This window comes from Stegostoma tigrinum, chromosome 1, assembly GCF_030684315.1.
Source record: "Stegostoma tigrinum isolate sSteTig4 chromosome 1, sSteTig4.hap1, whole genome shotgun sequence".
In the NCBI taxonomy this organism is placed as follows: Eukaryota; Metazoa; Chordata; class Chondrichthyes; order Orectolobiformes; family Stegostomatidae; genus Stegostoma; species Stegostoma tigrinum.
In genome coordinates this window covers 36,991,487-37,012,294 of record NC_081354.1, presented here as the reverse complement: position 1 = coordinate 37,012,294, position 20,808 = coordinate 36,991,487, and the positions used below count along the sequence as shown (strand labels likewise).

Sequence of the window (20,808 nt, the reverse complement as noted above, 5' to 3'; positions counted from 1 at the left end):
TTCAGACTGCACCAGGCTTCACCTTGAGACTCCTGAGACTGAGAGGCCACTGTGGAATTACCTTGAGGCCAGAAGCCCACACTGAGGCCACACTGGGCTGAAAGACTGCCATGTGCCACTGAAATACCACCACACCAAGCCAAAGCAATGCCATGCCAAGCCAGGAGACTGCCACATCAGGCTGGGAAACAGCCATGCCAGGCCAGGAGGATTCCTGGCCGGGTCCACACTGAGGTCAAGAGTCTGAGGCCGAGAAGAAAGAAGAGAGAAGGAAAAATGTTTGGAAATCACTAAGCTCTTCATACATATGTTTACCCATAAGTCATCATGCCCAGGCAGATAATAGCAGACTATTAAAAAGGAAGGAATTGCACTTATACAGCACTTTTCATGACCACTGGACATTTTCAAACACTTTACAGAGAATGAAATATGTTTTGAAGTCTTTTGCAGTCATTTTTGTAATGCAGGAAATTAACCGGCTAAATTGAATGCAGCAAACTCTGAAAAGTATCAGTGTACAAAAGTACAACACTTGACATTCAGGCAAGCTCCAGGTGGGATCTCAATTTAAAGTTTCATTCAAAAGTCAGCATTTTAATGGACTTTCAGTGTTGTACTGGGCAATCACCCTGAATTTTCATGTTGAGGCCCAAAGCAGGACTTGAGCCTAGAGTCAAAGAGGTCCACAGGCAGAAAAAGGCCACTTGGCCCATCAAGTCTGCAGTGATCAAAAACAACCACCTAATTATTCTTCTCCCATTTTCCAGCATTTGGCCCTTGGCCTTGTATGTGTTGGCATCACAAGTTTATATCTAGACACTTCCTAAAAGTTATGAGAGTTTCTGCTTCAGTGAGGTTGTAAGTTCCAGATTTCTATCACCCTCTGTGAATTCTTTTTCCTTTAAACCCCTTTTAAACCTTCAGCCTCTTACATTAAATCTACAGTCCTTGATCATTGACTCTCCACCAGGGGTAAAAGATTCTTCCTGTCTATGCCCTTCATAATTTTATACATCTCAATCATTTCTCCCTCAGTTTCCTCTGCTCCAAGGAAAACATCCTCAGTATGTCCAACTTTCATAAACAAAGGTCTCCAGCCCAGGTAAATCTCCTCTGCACCTTCTCCAGTACAATCACATTCCTGTTATAATGTGGATTTCAGAACTTCATTCAATACTGTAGTTGTGGCCTATCCAACATTTTATATATTCCAACCTAGGACCCTGAAGGTAAGAGGTGAGTGCAGCTAACAACTGAATTGCTGAAGAGATAATGTTAGGCTGGAAAACTCTCTGCTTTTCATGAATTGTACCACAAGAACTATAAATTTTTCACTTAAGACATATCTGGTATTTCCTCTTCTAGTCTGATGCTGCTTTTTGTCTCAACATAGGCTCTGGATAAAACACATATCTTCCCTGTCAAGTGATAATGGGAACTGCAGATGCTGGAGAATTCGATATAACAAAGTGTGAAGCTGGATGAACACAGCAGGCCCAGCAGCATCTCAGGAGCACAAAAGCTGACATTTCGGGCCTAGACCCTTCATCTGATGGGCCAGCTGTATTCATCCAGCTTCACACTTTGTTATCTCTTCCCTGTCAATGTCACATTTCAGCAACATGTCTTATAACTTTTAATGATAAACAAGATAAAATGCTTTTTCATGACCAATGGAGCATATGTAAATGCTCTTGCATACTTCTGGATAGTTGTTGAAGATCGTTCTGAGAATAAATACTCTCTTTACTTTTACTCTAGGTCTAATTCCAAGCTGTGTTTTACTATTTTCTGCAGCAAATGCCTTATTATTATTCATATTTCTCTCTATTATCTTTTTCAAGCTCACTTCAATGAGATGGCTGATGAAGTTTTAGGTTCTAAACTCCAATGATTTAGGCTTCTTAAATAATTAACAAATGGTCGAGGTCACCTGAAATAAATCTTTTGGTATATATTTAATCATAAATTTCTGTTCTCATTTCTAATTCTTTGTTCTCAAAGTGCTTTTAGACCTTCTGTTCTTATTTCATCCATTCAGCCTGGAGTTTTTTTTTTACCTGTGCTCATCAGTTTCAAAGCATTATTTACCTTTAATAACATAATATTTGGTCCTTAATTCTCAAAAATTATCTGGAGGACTCCCTCAATTTGGATCAATGTACAATTCACTGAGTATGATGAAATTGAAAAGGAAATAAAGAACATAAATAGGCATTCTAAAGCGAAATAGTACAACGAGATGCCTGATAAAATGGTGGAGCTGGAAAGATAATACATAATTGAAGTTATATACCATAAGGTGAAATCATTGGCAAATAGAAGAGAATAGCTAACAACAGATAACAGGTACATAGAAGAGAAACGTGGCAAACCTTTGTGGAAAGAATGCAGGAGCACAGCAATTGACAGCATGTATCACCATTTATTACTTATTTATTTAGTAAATTACAAATCCCCAGAGGGAAATAATCAACACCTCATTTGCAGAGCTTAGGTGATTAGTCCCCATTTAAATCGGGGATAGGGACACTTGTTGGTAAAGTGCAGCACTGTTTGAGTCTCTTCACAAGTACATAACGGGCTTCTATATATTGCCCCATGGTGGGAGTTGCTGTACAGAGGCCCTCATTCATCCTCAATTTGTTTAGCAAGGACCACTTTCACTGCAGTAATTGAAAAATTAAGACTCAGTACAAATTGCTTGAGGCTGCACTGATCACATTCTGAAGAAAGCAAGAAGGAAAAGGCTTTCATTAATACAACACCTTTAATGACTCCTGAACAGTCCAAAGCATGTTGTAGCCAGTTAAGCACTTTTGGAACTGTAGTCACTGGAACAACGTAGGAAACACAGAGTGATTTTATATGCACAAGAAAGGCAGATAGGAGCTCAGTTTAACATCTTTCTGAAGGATTGAAGCTCCGACAGCACAGCAGAACACCTCACTGGCTCTGCACTGAAACAGTAATTGGATTACCTGCTCAAGTCTTTAAAATGACTCTTGAACCAAGGAACTTCTCATCACAGAGGCAAGAGTGTTCTCCATTGCTCCACTGCTGATAGCCTATTGGCAGTTTTCCCATTCTCCAGTCTCTACCTCACAGTTTCAAACTAATCCCCTATTAACAGGTTGCCTCCAGTTTCACATACTTTCATGTTTGCCTGTAGTCCTTTATGTAGATTCTCAATGAATACCTTGTAGGAGTCAATGGAGTTTCTTTATCAACCACGTTAGTAACCTCTTCAAAACCAAGTTTATCTTTCTGATTAGTTCATACTTTGATGGTTAGAATTGAGAAGCAGGGTAGTTATATTAAGTTGGTTTAGGTCTCACCTAAATGAATACTGTACACATTTCTAGTCTCCGTATTATAAAGTAGAAATGGGGAGTGAAGGTACAAAATAGACTTGCAGGACGATGGTAGATTTTGTTTTTATAATGTCCACATTCAAAAACAGGATAGCTGGCATCTTGTTTCTATAATGAAGGTACTTCTTAAAATGGAACAGAAACTAGCTTGGAGTTATTAAAAGAAACAAACTCATACGACAGGCAAAACAGTATGCTGTTTCATTTTGCTTGAGCTACTGTTGAGGCCAATTAACCAGCTGCCACAGTAAAGGAAGATCATTGCAGTAGATAGTCCCATGATGAAGAGTAAAGATATGTTGGGAGTACTTGCAGCAGTTCTATTTTACACAGCTCTTTCAGCAGGTAAGGTTTTAACTATCATTATAATTATGGCATTATGATGAGCAAATACTTCCTGCTTTGTTAGCCCACAGAATCAGGGAGACAGCCTTCTCTATGATAATTAGACACAGCATCTTTGGACTTGGGTTGTGAGGATACTTGTATGAGAGTTTGTCAAAGCTCATCAATATAATCAGTATAAGTTGAATTTTGAATGACTATTTATGAACACTGATGTTGTGTATCATGTTATGTAAGCTTCTTCTTGAAAACAAAACTAAAATGGTCTCTTTATACATAATTTTGACACAGGCAACATCATGCAAAGATTGTTAATTTATCCGATAGTTCTTTCCACCATGTCTGAACATGCATTTTAAATGTATCTGTCAGTCCTGTTGTTAAAGTAATTTAGTTTTTCATCGCAACACAACTGAAGACTAAGCATAAACTAATGTGACTATAGATTACTGCGCATTTCAAAATAGAAAAGAATATAATCGCTTCAGTAGAGATCATTCTTTTGAAAAACTGAGCTATTTCAAAGATGTTGGTTAAGGGGCAAATGTTAATCTTTTCACTGGGAAAACGTCCCAGCTCATCTTTGAATAAATCCATAAGAATGTTTTTTTTCCTGTTGTGAGCATTGACAAGTGCAGAACACTTTGGTTCAACATTTGAGTTCTAAAGAAAATGACAGTAGTACTCATACAACATTGTAGGTCACACCAAAAAGCATGCTCTGAAATGATTTCACATATTTCTGTGTATGTTATATTAAAGCTCACAAGGGTTACAATAGAGATAGTCCTTAGCTCATACAGTTTTTTCCATGATTTTCTCTTTCTTTTGGGTTAGTACTTAGCCTCTGCTGAATGTCTCCTAACACGAGTTTCTGACATTAATTACTACAATGTGAGGATTCTGCTTTCATCAACAAATTGAACAAACTAGTAACCTTATTTATTAATTTGCATACTTCATTAGTCAGGATCTTTCTGAGCTAATGCTTAGTAGATCACATACTCTCTAACTTTCTATTTCATTTGAGAAGAAGTGACCTAGCTCTGCTAGGTTCATTTTTTTTGGACAAATCAGCTCATATAAGAATATTTAATTGTTCAACATGCATCTAATGTCTCCATCAGGATATTAACAAGTCAATACATTTGCTGAGATAATGGGAACTGCAGATGCTGGAGATTCCAAGATAATAAAATGTGAGGCTGGATGAACACAGCAGGCCAAGCAGCATCCCAGGAGCACAAAAGCTGACGTTTCGGGCCTAGACCCGGCAGGTCACCTCCATTTGGTTATTGCACAGACCATGATGATTTTGGGCAGACATATTCACAAAAATTCAGAAAGATTATCAGACCAGGTCCTGAATAGTCCATTTAAGTTCTGCATCCAAGCCTTGGATAAAGTTTAAAACTGGAAAAGATGCAGCTACTGTTGAACTATTGTAGTTTATTATCTTCATCCATCTCATTTGTGTTTGTATGCTAAGGCAAATCGGGCAAGTTCATCAAAATATGGGTTTCTTCTTACTTTAACGTTATCAAATAACCTTGTCATTCTCTATCTTTGAGCACGCAAGGCAGGTGAGAAATGTAGTACCCTGGGAGAGCTCAAAACAGATATCAGCGGCTGCAAAGAGATTTAGATACGTTTAATGAGTACACAAGATGGCAGATGGCATGCGCCTTGAAGGTGGAAAAGCAGATTTTTGTTTACTAAGGGAAAAACTTTTAAACATTGAGGCTCAGAGTCCTGGGTACACTTGCGCATGAAACACAAAGTTAGCATGCAGGGACAGCAAGTAACATTGGGAAGGCAAATGGCATTCTGGCATCTATCAAAATGGAATTGGAATACAGGAATAACAAAATCATGCTATAATTTTATAGGACTTTGGTAAGAACACACCTGGACCACAATTTGTTGTTTGGGTCTCGAAATCACAGGAAGAATATACTTGCCTTGGAAGCAATACAACAAAGTCTCAGGATGAGAGGATTTCTTGTAATAAGAGGCTGTGTAAATTCAGGCCTACCTTTGGAAGAAGGAAAGGAGATCTCATTGAAGCATACAAGACTTTGAAGAAGCATTTCGAGGGTCTCGACTGAATACATAGTAGGGCTTTATGTCCCTCGTTTGGGTAATCCAGCACACAGGACACAGTTTCAAGATAAAAGGATCAATCATTTAGGACTTGGATAAGGAGGAATCTCTTCAAGCAGAGAGTTGTGAATGTTTAGAACAATTGGGTACATTCAGGGCAGGGATATATTTTTAATCTCTTCAGGATTGAAAAGATGTAGGGAAATTTTGGAAAAAATGGAGCCAACGCAGAAGAGCAGAGAGGCAGTCTTGGCCAGGGTAAAGGTTTTCTTTGCCTTTGGCTACCAGATACTCCAGCAGCCCGGCTGGCGGTCACGTCCAAGAGTGGCAGTCTCTGCCTGGCATGGCAGTCTGCTTCAGCGAGGCTTATGGCCCAGAATTCCAGTGGCCTGGCAGTCTCATCCTGGATCCATTTTCAGGGCATTTATTCCATTGTTCCCTGATTGGCTTTCCCCCATCCTAGCCCCAAGTAAACTGTAATGAACATTGTCTTAATTTTACTTCTGTCATTGATGTAGGTGCGGTGTGGTGTGGTGACTTATAAAACTGTTCACTGCATTTTCCATATAAAACTACACGTGACAATAAATTTCTTTTCTATTCTAGAAAAGATCAACACCCTAATGTTGAGTGCCAGCAATCTAAGGAGGTTATGTGGTTTGTTCAGAGCGTTTTTTTTGTTTTTTTTATTAACCTGAGAGGATAAGACAGCAGAAACATGGCCAATACATAGTTCATTACAATTCAGACAAGTCAATTACCCTTAAAACTAAGCGAACAGTGCCAGTTGTGAGCCAGGTACACACTCTGGAATTAATTCATTTTACACAGGTGGGATATTTTAAGGGTAAAATATAAAACTAGTTTTATACATACGTGACTTACTGGTGGCAGTTAATAGGTGAAAAAATACTATGGGTGATTTGGTGATGAAAGAAAAACTGCTCAGTTGCGTGTAAGAGCACTTCCGGATACAAAAACAAAATTTTTGTGATTAGACTATTCAAATTAATATATATAGCAAGCCGCAATTAAAATAAGTATGATGAAGTGAAAGATATAGTATAAATTTATCAAAATGAAATCAATTTTTAAAGAAACATAGGCTTTCAACAAAAACCCCATCAAGGTTTATGGAAAAGTCAGGAAATGGCAATAACATAAGAACAACGGTTTAAATGCATAGAATTATATTTAAAAAACAAGTTTATAGTGAAATACACAAAACTAAAATGCAGTGTTGTAAAGCCACATATAAAACAACTATTAAAAAGAAAACAAAAAAAATGTCTATCTAAGGTTAAGGAAACAAATACAATTCAGTAAGTCCAAAGCATGAAAGTCCGAAGCATAAGAAAGTATAAGAAAGTTCTGAAGAACAGTAGTATTCGACTCGAAACATTAATTTTGTTTCCCTCTAACAGATGTTGCTAAACCTACTTGAGTATTTCCAGCACTTTCTGTTTTTAGTTCATATCTAGAAAATCTACTTTTATTTTATTTTCTTTTATTATAGAATAAATAAGTATTGTTTCATGAAAATAAATTCAATTTATGTTGTTTTTTTGAAGAGAATTGTTTAAAAAATTGTCTGCTATCTAGGGAGAAGCTTCCAGCTGCCAAATCCCTCGATAGCACTGAGTTCCTTTGCTCAAAGGATCCCCACACCATTTCCCCCCAATGGAGCTCACAGGCAACTTGCTTGATGTGATGATCACCACAGTGCTGGATTAATAGCAGGGGCAGTGTAATGAGGCTGTTAAATGGTGTATTAATTGCCTTCTTAAGGCCCTAATTCATCAAATCCCTACACTGTGAAAACAGGCTCTTTGGCCCAACAAGCCTACGCTGACATTCAGAGAATCCCACCCAGGCCTGTCCCCCTGTAACCCACCTAATCTACACATCCCTGAACACTACGGGCAATTTAGCATGGCCAATCCACCTAACAGGCACACCTTTGGACTGTGGGAGGAAACTGGAGCACCTGGTGGGAACCCATGCAGACATGGGGAGAATGTACAAACTCCACACAGACGGTCACCCGAGGGTGAAATCGAACCCAGGTCCCAAATGCTATGAGGCAGCAGTGCTAGCCACTGAGCCACTGTGCTGCCCCTAATTGGTGACAGGGTGGAAAGACTTTACATAGCTGTCCTGACACAGACTTAATTATGGTCAAAGTGGTAGGGTGACACTATCTCCATTTGCCACCCTCCTGCCTGATTAAATAACCTCACAACCGGATCTGCCACTTGGGGCCAGCAATAAATTCCATGGTATATCTAACTAATGGAGTTGATTTTTGTTTGAGAACATTGCTAGCCTGCATGCTGTCTGGAATAATACCCATGGAGATTGTTCACATAAATTTCCAGAAAACATTTGATTAGTCTAGCTGGAAGAAATTATGAGAAAAATTGCACATTCTTAGTACTGAAATAAAATATAGCATAGATTAGTACTTGTTTTCACAGTGAGTAGTGATAAAAGAAATATTGTCTAAGTGGCAAGGATGTAACAAATGGTGTGGCCCAGGGATCTCACCTGGGGCTTTCCCTGAAACCAACAAATTATTCATACCAAATAAAGAAGTGACTTAGATGGAGAAATAAGAAGTTTAAAAACATTTACAGAAAGTTAGACACTCATGTTACATAGGTGGCAATAGGAAGTTAGAAGGGTACATTGATGAGTGGACAAAGCTTATGAGTTCAAAGAGGGCAACAGCAATGTCATCCACATTAGATTGAGGTGGCTAAATCACAATGTTTCTTTTACGCAATTTGTATTTCTTAAATCAAACAACATCCTAGTGAATTTACATTGTATTCTTTCATTATGCTGTTGCTAATGGAGGACCCAGTATTTCATTTCTTCCCAGGTTCTAAAGGTTTCAACCTCCATCTTATCAACACTGCAGTTTTCTCTGTTACAATAATTTAATAGGTTTAAAAAGTACAATAGTTTAATGATAAATCAGTTATTTACAAGCTTATAATTTTAATATCATTTGGCTTGTATGTTTTTCTTCCTGTTATATGATAATAATGTTAGGTAATTCTGGAATCGCATCAATGTCTGCGAAAGCAAATTCCCTATTAACAGATGCTGATCAACCTGGGGTGGGGGTGGGGTTGGTGATATTTGTGGAATACTGGTCAGCTGTTTTTCCTCTCAAACCTTTTTGTTGGTACCCTGACGATGTTATCCACAGTCCAGCAGCTATTAAATAGCTATATTCCTTCATGATTCACTTGGTTAACAAGAGCTTTGTGATGTACATTTGCTAACCAGAGCTAACTTATTTTCACAAATTAATAGTTGCAATATTTGGCAATTAATATCTGACAGAACTTCCATCTGGGCTGCTAATACAGGAAACACTAGTTCCTCATTTTTAATGATAGTACTTCAGATTTAGAGAGTTGTAACCATCTCTGTCATTACAGCTAAATCTGAAAGGCACCTTTTAGTTTCATCAAGATGTAAGCTTTTGGAGGTGTCATCTAAGATGATTGTCACTGAACTGCCTAATGGTGAAAAAGTGGAACAACTGGCGAGAGATATAAAAATTATGTAAGTGTTACTGTTGACTTCTGATTATATTCACCATACAGTCAAATAAATGAAAAGCATACTACCAGAAACTTATTGTAGATAATATTCATCAGTCAGATTGGATGCCAGGAAAAGCACACTTCTCTTGTAAGAAACATAGGAAATTGGACACAAATGATCCCACTTCCCTGTTCTACATAAAAATTCCATGTGCACAATGAGGCCGCAGGTCAAAACAAAATCTGTCAAATTTACTTCTATATTTCTACTTTTATTCACACAAAAATAAAATTAAAAATCTTGGGCAATCTTACTACCTGATTAAAAAGTTCCGGTTGGAGGAACTGGGGGACAGAGTGGCCGATTGTTCAGTGGGCAGCACTACTGCCTCAAAGCACCAGGGACCTGGGTTTGATGCCACCCTCAGGGGACTATCTGTGTGGAGTTTACATGTTCTCCCTGTTTCTATGTGGGTTTGCTCCAGATTCCTCCCACAGTCCAAAGATTTCCAGGCTTGGGTGGATTGGTGAATATAAATTGTCATCAGTACACAGGCTAGATAGGTAAAAATTGGGGATAGGGTAGGGGGCTGGGTTTTGGTGAGATGCTCTTCAGAGGGTTAGCATGGACTTGATGGACTTAAAGGACTATTTCCACACTGTAAGGATTCAATTTTTTATATAAAGAAAGCAGGTGCGCAGTTGCCTTTACTGGTTTAATGGCTGTCCTATATGACCATGGTGCTATATGACCACCGCATTGAAGATGCTGTGACTATATGAAGTACCAGACCATCTAAAACCTGCTGATAGCAGTTGATGGCAATTCATCATCATCAGTTTGATCCATCCCATGATATCTCAGAGTTCTTTCCCTCAATACATTATACAAAGTATATTCATTTTTTTTAATATTATAATGTTTGTTTTGAGTCATAGAATTACACAATCAGTTTCAATTGCATGATGATAAAGTGTGAAGCTGGATGTACACAGCAGGCCAAGCAGCATCTCAGGAGCACAAAAGCTGACGTTTCGGGCCTAGACCCTTCATCAGATGAAGGGTCTAGGCCCGAAACGTCAGCTTTTGAGCTCCTGAGATGCTGCTTGGCCTGCTGTGTTCATCCAGCTTCACACTTTGTTATCTTGGATTCTTCAGCCTCTGCAGTTCCCATTATCTCTCTCTCAATTGCATGATGTGTCATTCAGTTGGTTCGAAACTACCTTCTTAGTTTCTGCCAGAAAGAAAAAGCCCAAACTGACTTCTGTTCAGTTTGAGTTATACTACACACATTGCCTCATTGAGAAATGTGAAATTACTTAAATGTAATGTAATTTTAATTGTCCTTTCATATTATTAAGTATCCATCCCCCTCTCAGTTTAGCATTTTCCTGTTCAGTTACATTGTATCAAATGTTAAATGATTGATTTTAGTAAATGCCAGAATGAAATCTCAACAGCAAATAAAAAAGTTCACACATTAAATGTTCTTGGAGTATATATTGAAAGTTTCTGGTAATCTTCAGTTACTGTTAATTGTTCTTTCATTTCAGAGTTCCTTTGAGAAGCAGAGAGAACATTTCAGATCCAACCTCCCCCATTCGGACCAAGTTTGTCTACAAGATTTCAGATTTGTATGATTGCTTTTTTTTGTGACTTTTGTAATGTGCAACTGTACGGATTTGGGGCCATTGTTACAATTCAGACTTTGCTGCATGTTATGCACTTTGTGTACAAAATCCACTAACACTCATAATGAGTAATTTTACCAGTTTCAAATGGACCAGACCAATCAGAAATAACTGTATGGTGGCTCTAAAGGATTTTTTTTATAGTGGAAGGTTAGGGGGAGATGAAATGCAAACAAAATGAGAAGGTTTTTTTTGACAGAACCAGTAAAGAGAATCTGCCTCATTTGGAGAGTACAGCCAAATATCACAGATTGATAACCATTTGCAAAAGAACTAGAATTGGAAGAAATTTCTTTCCACAAAGATCTTGAGATATGAACAACGCTATCTGCAAAGGCACTGGAATCAGATTCCACAAGATCAAAATAAAACACTGGATGTCTCCTTGCAGAAGCTTAACTTTCCAAGTTATGGAAAAAAGTACTGAGCCACAGGAAGAAATTTGAGAACACTTCGAAAGAACTGACATATGTGTGATAGATTCATAAACCACAAACCATTTGGCCATTGATTTACTAGCTTCGGCAGTTGGTTTTATGGAGGGCTAAGCTGACAATATTGAAAATAGTAGAAATGGAGCTGAAGAATGAAGAAGTAATCACTGACAAAAATGTCAGAATTCTCCTCAAACTTGTTCTTCCTCTAAAGCCACTGAAACAACTTAGCTGCAGTGTGGCAGAAACTCTGTTCACCTGCAGAAATTGGTACTTTTTCAGCTATTTTACCAAGTGCAAGAATTTCAGAGGAAATTCAGTTTTAAAAGCCTGAAAAACCTAAGGGTTAGAGAAAATGAGAAGGAAAGACACCTGAGAACCCAGGAAAGCCAGAAGCCAGACACTGCAATTTCAGAAAGAATTCTCAGTGAAGAAAGTGGGATTTAACATATTCATGAGAGTGTCCACAGAGGTATTGATTGAATATAGACTGCCTGAACTGTATAATGGTATCGTGAATTTCTCAGCTTCTCAAAGTTGTTCCGTAAGTAACTAAAACTACACCAATTATAGGTGGTGTAGTACATTAGGGATACTAAAAACTGGAGCAACCATAAACCACAGGGGGAATCAGGATGCATGAAGAACCAATACCTGTCAATTGCAACGTAGCATACCAACATTGCACTGCCTGTCCAACTCAATAGTTTCATTATTATTATGCCAGCTCATCATGTTGTTGATTGATTGGATGCATTAAAAAGGGAAATATCACAAGAAGCTGACACAAGAAGTTAGCCTGCACTGCTTAAAGCTAGCCTACAGTACTTAAAGCTAAACTGCAGTACTTAAAGCTAGCCTGCAATTCCTAAAGCCAAATGAGCCTTTCAAAGGAAAAGTGCATGATGGCTGAAGCAGGTCCTGTCAGTCAAGCAGGAAGTGTCTCTGATCTGAAAATCATTGAAGAATGGACACAATGTGGGAGAGTTGTGGGATCCAAGTTCGCTTCAAAACAACGCTTTAGACCTTGGTGGATTTGGCGAGTAAGAAGAAAGATGTCCTGTAACCAAAGAATGCCCTCCAGACACATGCTCAGAATGAAGTGGGAACAGATAGACATGGATTGATGCCAGCAGTCACATCAGGGACGTGGGTGCAATACCACAAAAGGTTCAATGATCTCACCCAAGAGATCAAGGTCAAAGAATGCAATTTAATGACTTACCCTGTCAACTGCACCACTTCCTCAGATATTGTTCGATATATCACACCACCAGCACTAACCTACTAACAGCCTTTGTAACTGAGGACTCACTCCAGACAGTCATTTGCTCTACCACCCCCTCATTCATATAGCACTGCAGCAAGCCTCAGGTATACATCTCACAACTTGCACAAGCTGCCAAATGTTCAACCATGACAACCACATCAACCAAATAAATTGCACCACACTCACCAATGCTCTTCCTCTCTCTAGCAGGACAAGGTGGCAAAAAACTGAAAGTACCAGGAGCTTAATGGATAGGAGCATGGAAATCTGCAAGTCTTAATTCCCATGGAGTTGATAGCTGACTGCTTCATTGCTGAGGCCATGGTTAGAGGATGAGTTGAAGCCACTGAAGATGAAAGTTTCCTCACCTGATACTTGTCACTAACCCCTCAACCTACAATTTTTCTGTCTTACAACCTACCAGATAGTGAAAGCATGTAAGTCCTACTTTATAGCACACCATGGGGCGGCATGGTGGCTCAGTGGTTAGCACTGCAGCCTCACAGCACCAGGGACCCGGGTTCAATTCCTGCCTCGGGTGACTGTCTGTGTGGAGTTTGCACATTCTCCCCGTGTCTACGTGGGTTTCCTCTGGGTGCTCCGGTTTCCTCCCACAGTCCAAAGATGTGCAGGTTAGGTGGATTGGCCATTGCCCATAGTGTTCAGTGGTGTGTGGGTTATAGGGGGATGGGTCTGGGTGGGATGCTTCAAGGGGCGTTGTGGACTTGTTGGGTCAAAGGGCCTGTTTCCACACTGTACGGAATCTAATCTAAAAAAAAATCTAATCTAAATGACTTCATTCTGAGATAACAAGGTGTACAGCTGGATGAAAACAGCAGGCCAAGCAGCACTAGAGGAGCAGGAAAGCTAATGTTTCGGTTCTACACCCTCTTCTAAAGAAGGGTCTAGACCCAAAACGTCAGCTTTCCTGCTTGGCCTGCTGTTTTCATCCAGCTCTACAACCTTGTTATCTTAGATTCTCCAGCGTTCCTACTATGTCTATGGCTTCATTCTTCTGTTTTTCTTCTTTCTGGTACTCTGAAAATGTGACCAAGGCAGAATTGGACAAAGAGCAAGAAGAAAATGATGATGAAGGCATTTCATCAGAATTTCACACTTGCAGCTCAGACAGTGACAGTGTGCATTATTAAAAGGAAAGCAGAACAGAAGCAGGAAATTCATTGTTTGAGACATCAGGGATAAGTGGTCTGTATTCTGGGTTAGGGGGCAAAGATAACACAGATGGCAGCGGGCTAGGTCACTCAGGTGCTCTGCTGAAAAGAACTCAAATGAGCCTTTGGTTGGAGAATGTTGCTTTGGAAATGATCCACAAAACACTTGGTGATTTAACAAGCCCACTTGAAGGTGTACAGCCATTATCAAGAAGCACGAAGTCAGACACCAGCAAAATGCAGTGTCATGCACAGACCTTTAAGACCAACCTTTCCGAAATGATAACCCATTCTATTCACACGTTTGGTGACTTGCAGCATCTCCCTGTGACAACCTGCTGTGCAAGGTCAGCTTGCAAGCTTGGGCTGTCAACTTCTACTTGAACTTGGGCTAATACTGCACGGGAACATTGAATGGCACATGGAAAACAGACATTACGGGATTGCTCATGAGTGATTAGTTGATTTTGTACACCATATGGCAAGATTTTGATTGCTAATTTGCTTTGTAATGTTTATTTTCTGGTAGGTTTTACTTTTACTGGCCAAGAGGGCCATTTCCAGTTCCCTCAAACCTATTCTCATAAACCAGAGATAATGGGAACTGCTGATGCTGGAGAATCCAAGATAACTAAGTGTGGATCCGGATGAACACAGCAGGCAAGCTTTCTGATGAAGGGTCTAGGCCCGAAATGTCAGCTTTTGTGCTCCTAAGATGCTGCTTGGCCTGCTGTGCTCCTCCAGCTCCACACTTGTATTCTCATAAACCAGTGACTCTGTATTAACTGATATTATTAACTGCTCTTTCTCTTCAAGTATTATGCCTCCCTCCTATATACCTATCAGCATCATCACGTTCACCAAAAAAAATCAACCTTTCTGTGCCTTTATCATTCCAAAGTATTGCCTGATCTCCTTGCTTCCTAAAGTATCACTGAAGGCTTGATGAAATGTTTGTGCTGTTGAATTAGATTAAAAAGTGGGACAGCTTCCAAGAGGGAAATGCAAGGCTTACTAAGGTAACAAAGGCTGTTGGGTTTTCCAGAAAGCAGACAGCTGATTGGCTGCAGCAGGTTTTCTGCCAGAATTAGGACCCCAGAGCAGGAAGCCCTGCCTGACTGGAGCTGCCAACGAATCAGAACATGACAATTCCAGAGATAGTAAGAACTGCAGATGCTGGAGTCAGTGTGGAGCTGGAGGAACACAATAGGTCAGGCAGCATCAGAGGACCAGGAAAGCTGATGTTTCAGGAACAAAAACAGAAGTTTCTGGAAAAGCTCAGCAGGTCTGGCTGCATTTGTGAAGAAAAAAATCAAAATTAACATTTTGGGTCCAGTGACCCTTTCTCAGTTCTGAACTTTCCTGGTCCTCGGATATTGTCTGGTCTTATGATAACTCCTAAACTCATTGACAGCTTAGCTGATACCAGCAAAATACCCCCTGGACTCCCAGGATGAAGATTCCAGTGGGAAAGGTTTGGGAGTGGTTTCTGAGGGTGGAATCATAGTGAAAAGAATGCAAGCGGTGTTAGAAACAAGGGCAGGGGAGTAGTTTTCAGCAGCAATCACTCTACCACAGGTCCATTCCCTCAGTGTTGCACAGTTTAGTGCATATCAAGAGACCATCCACCTAATTAATTGTTCTTCTTACCTCCAAGGGTACCATCTCTGAAACTGGAAGCTATCACCTCCAAATCCATCATCACCTTTTTCTAGAACATCCTGCTGAACCAGTCCAATCAGGTTTCTGCCTGAGCCACATTATCAAGATAGTTCTTTAAAAAATCGTAAATGGTATATTATGAAACCGTGACAAGTGTAAACTTTCCCTTCTTGTCTTGGTATTGCATAAGTTAGGCAAAGGAGAGTCAGTAGATGTGTTCCATTTAGATTTCCAGAAGGCCTTTGACAAGGTGCTGCAAAAGAGAGTGCTAAATAAGATAAAAGCCCATAATTTTGGGGCAAGGGCATGAATAGGGGATTGGCTGACTGAAAGAAGGCAGAAAATAGGGATAAAGGGATTTTTCAGGAAGGCTGTCAGTGACTAGTGGAGTTCCGCAGTGGCCTATGTTGGGACGACAACTATTCATATTATCTATTAACGATATGGTTGAAGGAACTGAGGGCATTACTGCTAAGTTTGCAGATGGCACAAAGATAAGAGGGGGCAGGTAGTGTTAAGGAAGCAGGGAAGCTGCAGAAGGACTTGGGCAGGCTAGGAGAGTGGGCAAAGAAGTAGCAAATGGAATACAATTTGGTGGACTTTGGTAGGAAGAATAGAGGCATATATTATTTTCTACATGGGAAAAAGTTTCAGAAATCTGAAATACAAAGAGGCTAGTCCTACTTCACAATTCTCTTAAGATTAACATGCAAATTCAGTTAGCAGATGGAAAGCAAATGCACTGTTAGCATTCATTTCAAGAGGGCTGAAATGCAAGAGCAAAGATGCACTTTTGAGGCTGTATGTGGCTCTGGACAAACTACATTTGGAATATTGTGAGTAGCTTTGGACCCTGTATCTAAGAAAGGATGTGTTGACATTGTAGAGGGCCCAGAAGAGTTTTACAAGAATGATTCTAGGGATGAAGGGCTTGGATATGAGGAGCGATTGACAACTCTGTGTCTGTACTTGATAGAGTTTACAAGTTTGAAGGGGGAAACGTCACTGAAACTTAAAAGAATACTGGGACGCCTGAATAGAATAGATGTGGCAGAGATGTTTCCAAGAATATGAGAGATAAGGGCCTGTGGGCACAGCCTCATATTGAAGGGATAATCTCTTAGAACTGAGATGAGGAGGAATTTCTTCAGCCTGAGAATCTTAAAGCTGTAGAATGCATTGCCACAGAAGGCTATGAAGGTCAAGTGATTGAGTGTATTTAAGGCAGAGATAGATAGGTTCTTGATTGGTGAGGGGATCAAGAGTTAGTGGAGGAAGGCAGGACAATAGGGTTGAGAAACATATCAGCCATGTGCAGGCCCAATAGGACTAATGGCCTAAATCTGCTCTTATATTTTGTGGTCTCATGCAACTTCTCAGCAGCTTTGACAAAGTTGACCACACAATTCTCCTCCAATGTCTCTCCTGTAGTGCAGCTGGATGGAATTATTACTGCCTGATTCCAGTCTTGCCTATTTTCTCATAGCCAGAGCATCACTTGAAATTGTTTCTCTTACTGTTCCCACAGAGATACATCTGGTGTTGCCCAAAGATCAATCCTTGGCCCTGTCCTTTTTTTGCACAATGCCCTCCTATGATATTGGTCAAAATCCAGTGTTAGTTTTCATTTGTACACTTATAACATACAGCTCTACTTCTTCACTGCTGTTAAGTTATTAAACTGCTGGTCCAACATCCAGAGCTGAATGAGAAAATATTTGTCCGAATTAAATATTTGGACAATCTAAGCTTGTCTCTTCAGTCCTGAATACAAGCTTCATTCTTTTAACTCCAAACATAGCCCTCTATGAGGCTATATAAGAGTGTTCATAACTTTGAACCTGTGACGAGCTTCTGATGTCTCATCTGCCCAAAACTAATACTATCCCCTGCTTCTCAACATCAGCTTTGCTGCAGCTCATCGGTTGGTAAAATCATTATCCATTCCTTCATTATTTTAAGGCTTAACTATTCCAATACTCTTCTGCTTGATCTTATACTTCAAACCATCCAACATCATTCAAATCTATATTGCTTGTGACCTTATATTAAAACCTGTTCACTAATCAGTACTGTGCTCATTGGCCTGCATTGGCTCTGGATATGCAATCACTATTTCAAAATTCTCTCTGTTGTTCTTGACTTCCTGCAAGTCTCTATGTCCTCCTTAAAATTTACTCAATGGTCCAGAAATCACTGCATCCTGGGGTAGAGAATTCCAGATTTATATCCCTTTGAGAGAAATAACATTTCTTGATCCCCATTTTAAATCTGCCACCCCTTATCATAAAACTATTAACTCCTATTCTAAGTGATCTTGTTCTTGTTCCAGAAGGTAACTGGAGCTGAGTCCATGAAAAGATCAGCTATGATCTTATCAAATGGCAGCGCAGGCCCTAGGGGCTAGATGGCTTACTCCTGCTCCTATTTCTTACATTCTTATGTAGATTGCCCACATGAGAAAACATCCTTTCTATGTCTATTTTGTTAATTCCCTTTAGTATCTCACATACCTGTTACATTTCCTCTCATTCTTCTAATCTCCAGAGAGTGCTGGTATTAACTGCTTACTCTCTCTTAAGACAAACCCTCTCATCTTTGGAATCAACCTAGCAAATCTCCTCTGAATTGCCTGCAATACAACTGCATCCTCCCTCAAGTAAGAGGACACAACATTTCAGATGCAGTCTCACTATTCCCCTGTACAGTTGTAGCAACACTTCTTTAATGCTCTCTTCCTTTAGCAAAAATGTCTATACCAACATACTAGTTTTCTGTAGTTCATGCACATGGGCACCCAAAGCACTCTGAAGTTTCACTTCATTTAACTAATAAATTGCCTTTCCATTCCTGTGACCAAAATAGATAACCTCAAGCCTATTCATGTTAAACTTCCCCAACATTTTGGCCCATTCACCTAACCTCTCCACATCCATTTGTAAATTTCTTATTTCTTCATCACAACTTATTTTCCCTCCTACTTTAGCATCATATGCAAATTTGGCTATAGTATTCTCTATCCCCACATCCAAGTCACTAATCTCGATTATCAACAGTTGGGCCCAAGAACCACAACCTGTCCACCCCAATCTTGCACATCTTGCTGACTAGAAATAGCCCATTTATCCTAACTATCTGTTTTAATTGGTTAGTCAATCCTCTTTCCAAGCTAATAATTTACCCCTAACCCCATTTGATATTACCTTGTGTATTAATCTTTTGCACAGTACTTTGACAATGGTTTCTGGAAATCCACATATACTACATCTGCAGGATCCCCATTATCCAACTTGCTTGATGCAGTTTGAAGAACTCCAGCAAATTAATCAAACATGATTTACCCTTCATAATGCCACACTGACACTGATGGGTTGCATTTTGGCTTCCCAAATGCACTGTTATTACTTTGTGAATTATGGATTCAGACAATTTGCCAATGACTGGTCGGTAATTAACTGGTGTGTAGTTTCCCACATTCTGCCTCCCTGTCTTTTTGAATAAGGGCATTACATTAGCATTTTTTCAATCAACTGGAACCTTTCCTGCATCCAGAAATTTTGGGATATTATAACCAATGGACCCACTACCTTTGCTGCCACTTCCTTTAAGACTCTAAGATGTAGGCCATCAAGCCTTGGAAAGTTGTCTGTCTTCAATCCCAATAGTTTGCTTAGTACATTTTCCTTAGTAATGATGACTCTTCCAAGTTATCAATTTGTGGAACTTCTGTTTTCCCTGTCACCATTGGGTTGGTGTTAATGGCCTCACCATGAAAACTGCAGAAAAATATTGATTTAGTTACTTTGACATTTGTGTTCCCCCACTCATGTTCCTGGAGCAAGACTGGAACCACTATTAACTCTCCAGTCTTATCCTCCAAGGAAACAACATACACTCTAGCTACTCTCTTTCCTTTTATACACACACAGAAGTGTTTGCTGTCCGTCTTTAGATTTTGAACATTTTTTTCATAATTTACCTTTGCTCTTCTCATTACATTTTAGCAACCCTTTGTTGATCTTTTAATGTTTCCCATTCTTCCAGCCTTTCACTTACCTTTGTAATATGATATGCTTTGGTTTTTTACTTTATATTATCTTTAAATTCTTTGCCTAGCCATATATATTTCCCCTCCTGAAGGCAAGAGTTTTGGCACATGCTAAATGAATTGGAATATTAATGACAAAAATAAGACTGCATATTTGGTCTTTTCTGAACATTTAATGATATTGCACAAAGCAGTATTATGCATTCAATAACAGTTGTATCTAAAATAAAATATCTTCTCATAGCTGCAAGAATTGTGGTCGACCAGAATCTCCACAAGAACCTCAGTGCAAGCCCAAACCTCCACCCGCTGATGAATGCTATGGTCATGATGACCAATCATGCAGAGATTATCAACGCTACTTAGGAGCTGCTAAATACTCCAAGCACCAAGTGGAACCCTTGGCTCAAAAACCTACAGAGATACCTATTGAAACAACAGCAGATCCAAATTCTTTTTCGGATGCTCCATAAAATGTTCTAAAGATTTTATAAATAACTACTCCTGTTTCTTTATGGCTCTCTACCTTTGTTATTTAGCCATACTGGCATTCTGCCTTCATGAAATAGAAAATAACAGTTTGAACTCTGGTTTCATAATAAACACTGCTTTCTGTATCATGTATCACTTGTATAAACATATCATGGTTTGTTTCACAGAAACAAAAGAAATTGAGATAATGTGAAAATGTTAGCACTATATACTGCTTTCTACAAAAGCATGCTACAACAGTTAAATATATAAAACCATAGTTTAGCTAGAGGAACACAACAAGCCAGGCAGCATCAGAGGAGCAGGAAAGCTGACATTTTGGGTCAGGACCATTCTTCAGAATTAGGGAGGGGAAAGGGAGCTCAAAATAAACAGAAGATAGGTGGGGCTGGGGAAGTTAGGTGGGATGGTGATAGGTGAGTGCAGTTGGGGAGTGGTAGGGATTAGCCAATGAGGTGGGAGGAGTGGATAAGTGTGACAGAAAAAGGACAGGGATGAGAGGGAGCTTTGGGTGTGGATGAGGCTGGGGTAGGGAGATTTTAAAACTGGTGAATTCCATGTTTAGGCCATCAGGTTGTAGGTTCCCGAGGCAGACAGGGGTTCACCTGTACATCCCCCAACTTGGTCCACTGTATCCACTGCTCCCAATGACC

The 20,808-nt window shown here is 39.6% G+C and overlaps 1 protein-coding gene across 1 annotated transcript; it reads left to right on the top strand.

The window, feature by feature from the left end:
• Window positions 1-3,551: 3,551 nt before the first annotated feature.
• Window positions 3,552-20,287, top strand: LOC125456578 (immunoglobulin J chain-like). The gene is made up of 4 exons (XM_048539832.2): window positions 3,552-3,722; window positions 9,278-9,404; window positions 10,940-11,020; window positions 19,908-20,287. Exons 1-4 carry the CDS (start codon window positions 3,656-3,658, stop codon window positions 20,134-20,136), a joined length of 504 nt encoding a protein of 167 aa, XP_048395789.1. The 5' UTR covers window positions 3,552-3,655; the 3' UTR covers window positions 20,137-20,287.
• The last annotated feature ends 521 nt before the right edge of the window (window positions 20,288-20,808 follow it).

Bases quoted from the DNA above. Each gene is read 5' to 3' on its own strand.
- LOC125456578 (XM_048539832.2), top strand. From the start codon at position 3,656: ATGATGAAGAGTAAAGATATGTTGGGAGTACTTGCAGCAGTTCTATTT. The intron at 9,405-10,939 runs GTAAGTGTTACT...CTTTCATTTCAG, and splicing joins GCGAGAGATATAAAAATTAT to AGTTCCTTTGAGAAGCAGAG. The intron at 11,021-19,907 runs GTATGATTGCTT...ATCTTCTCATAG, and splicing joins GTCTACAAGATTTCAGATTT to CTGCAAGAATTGTGGTCGAC.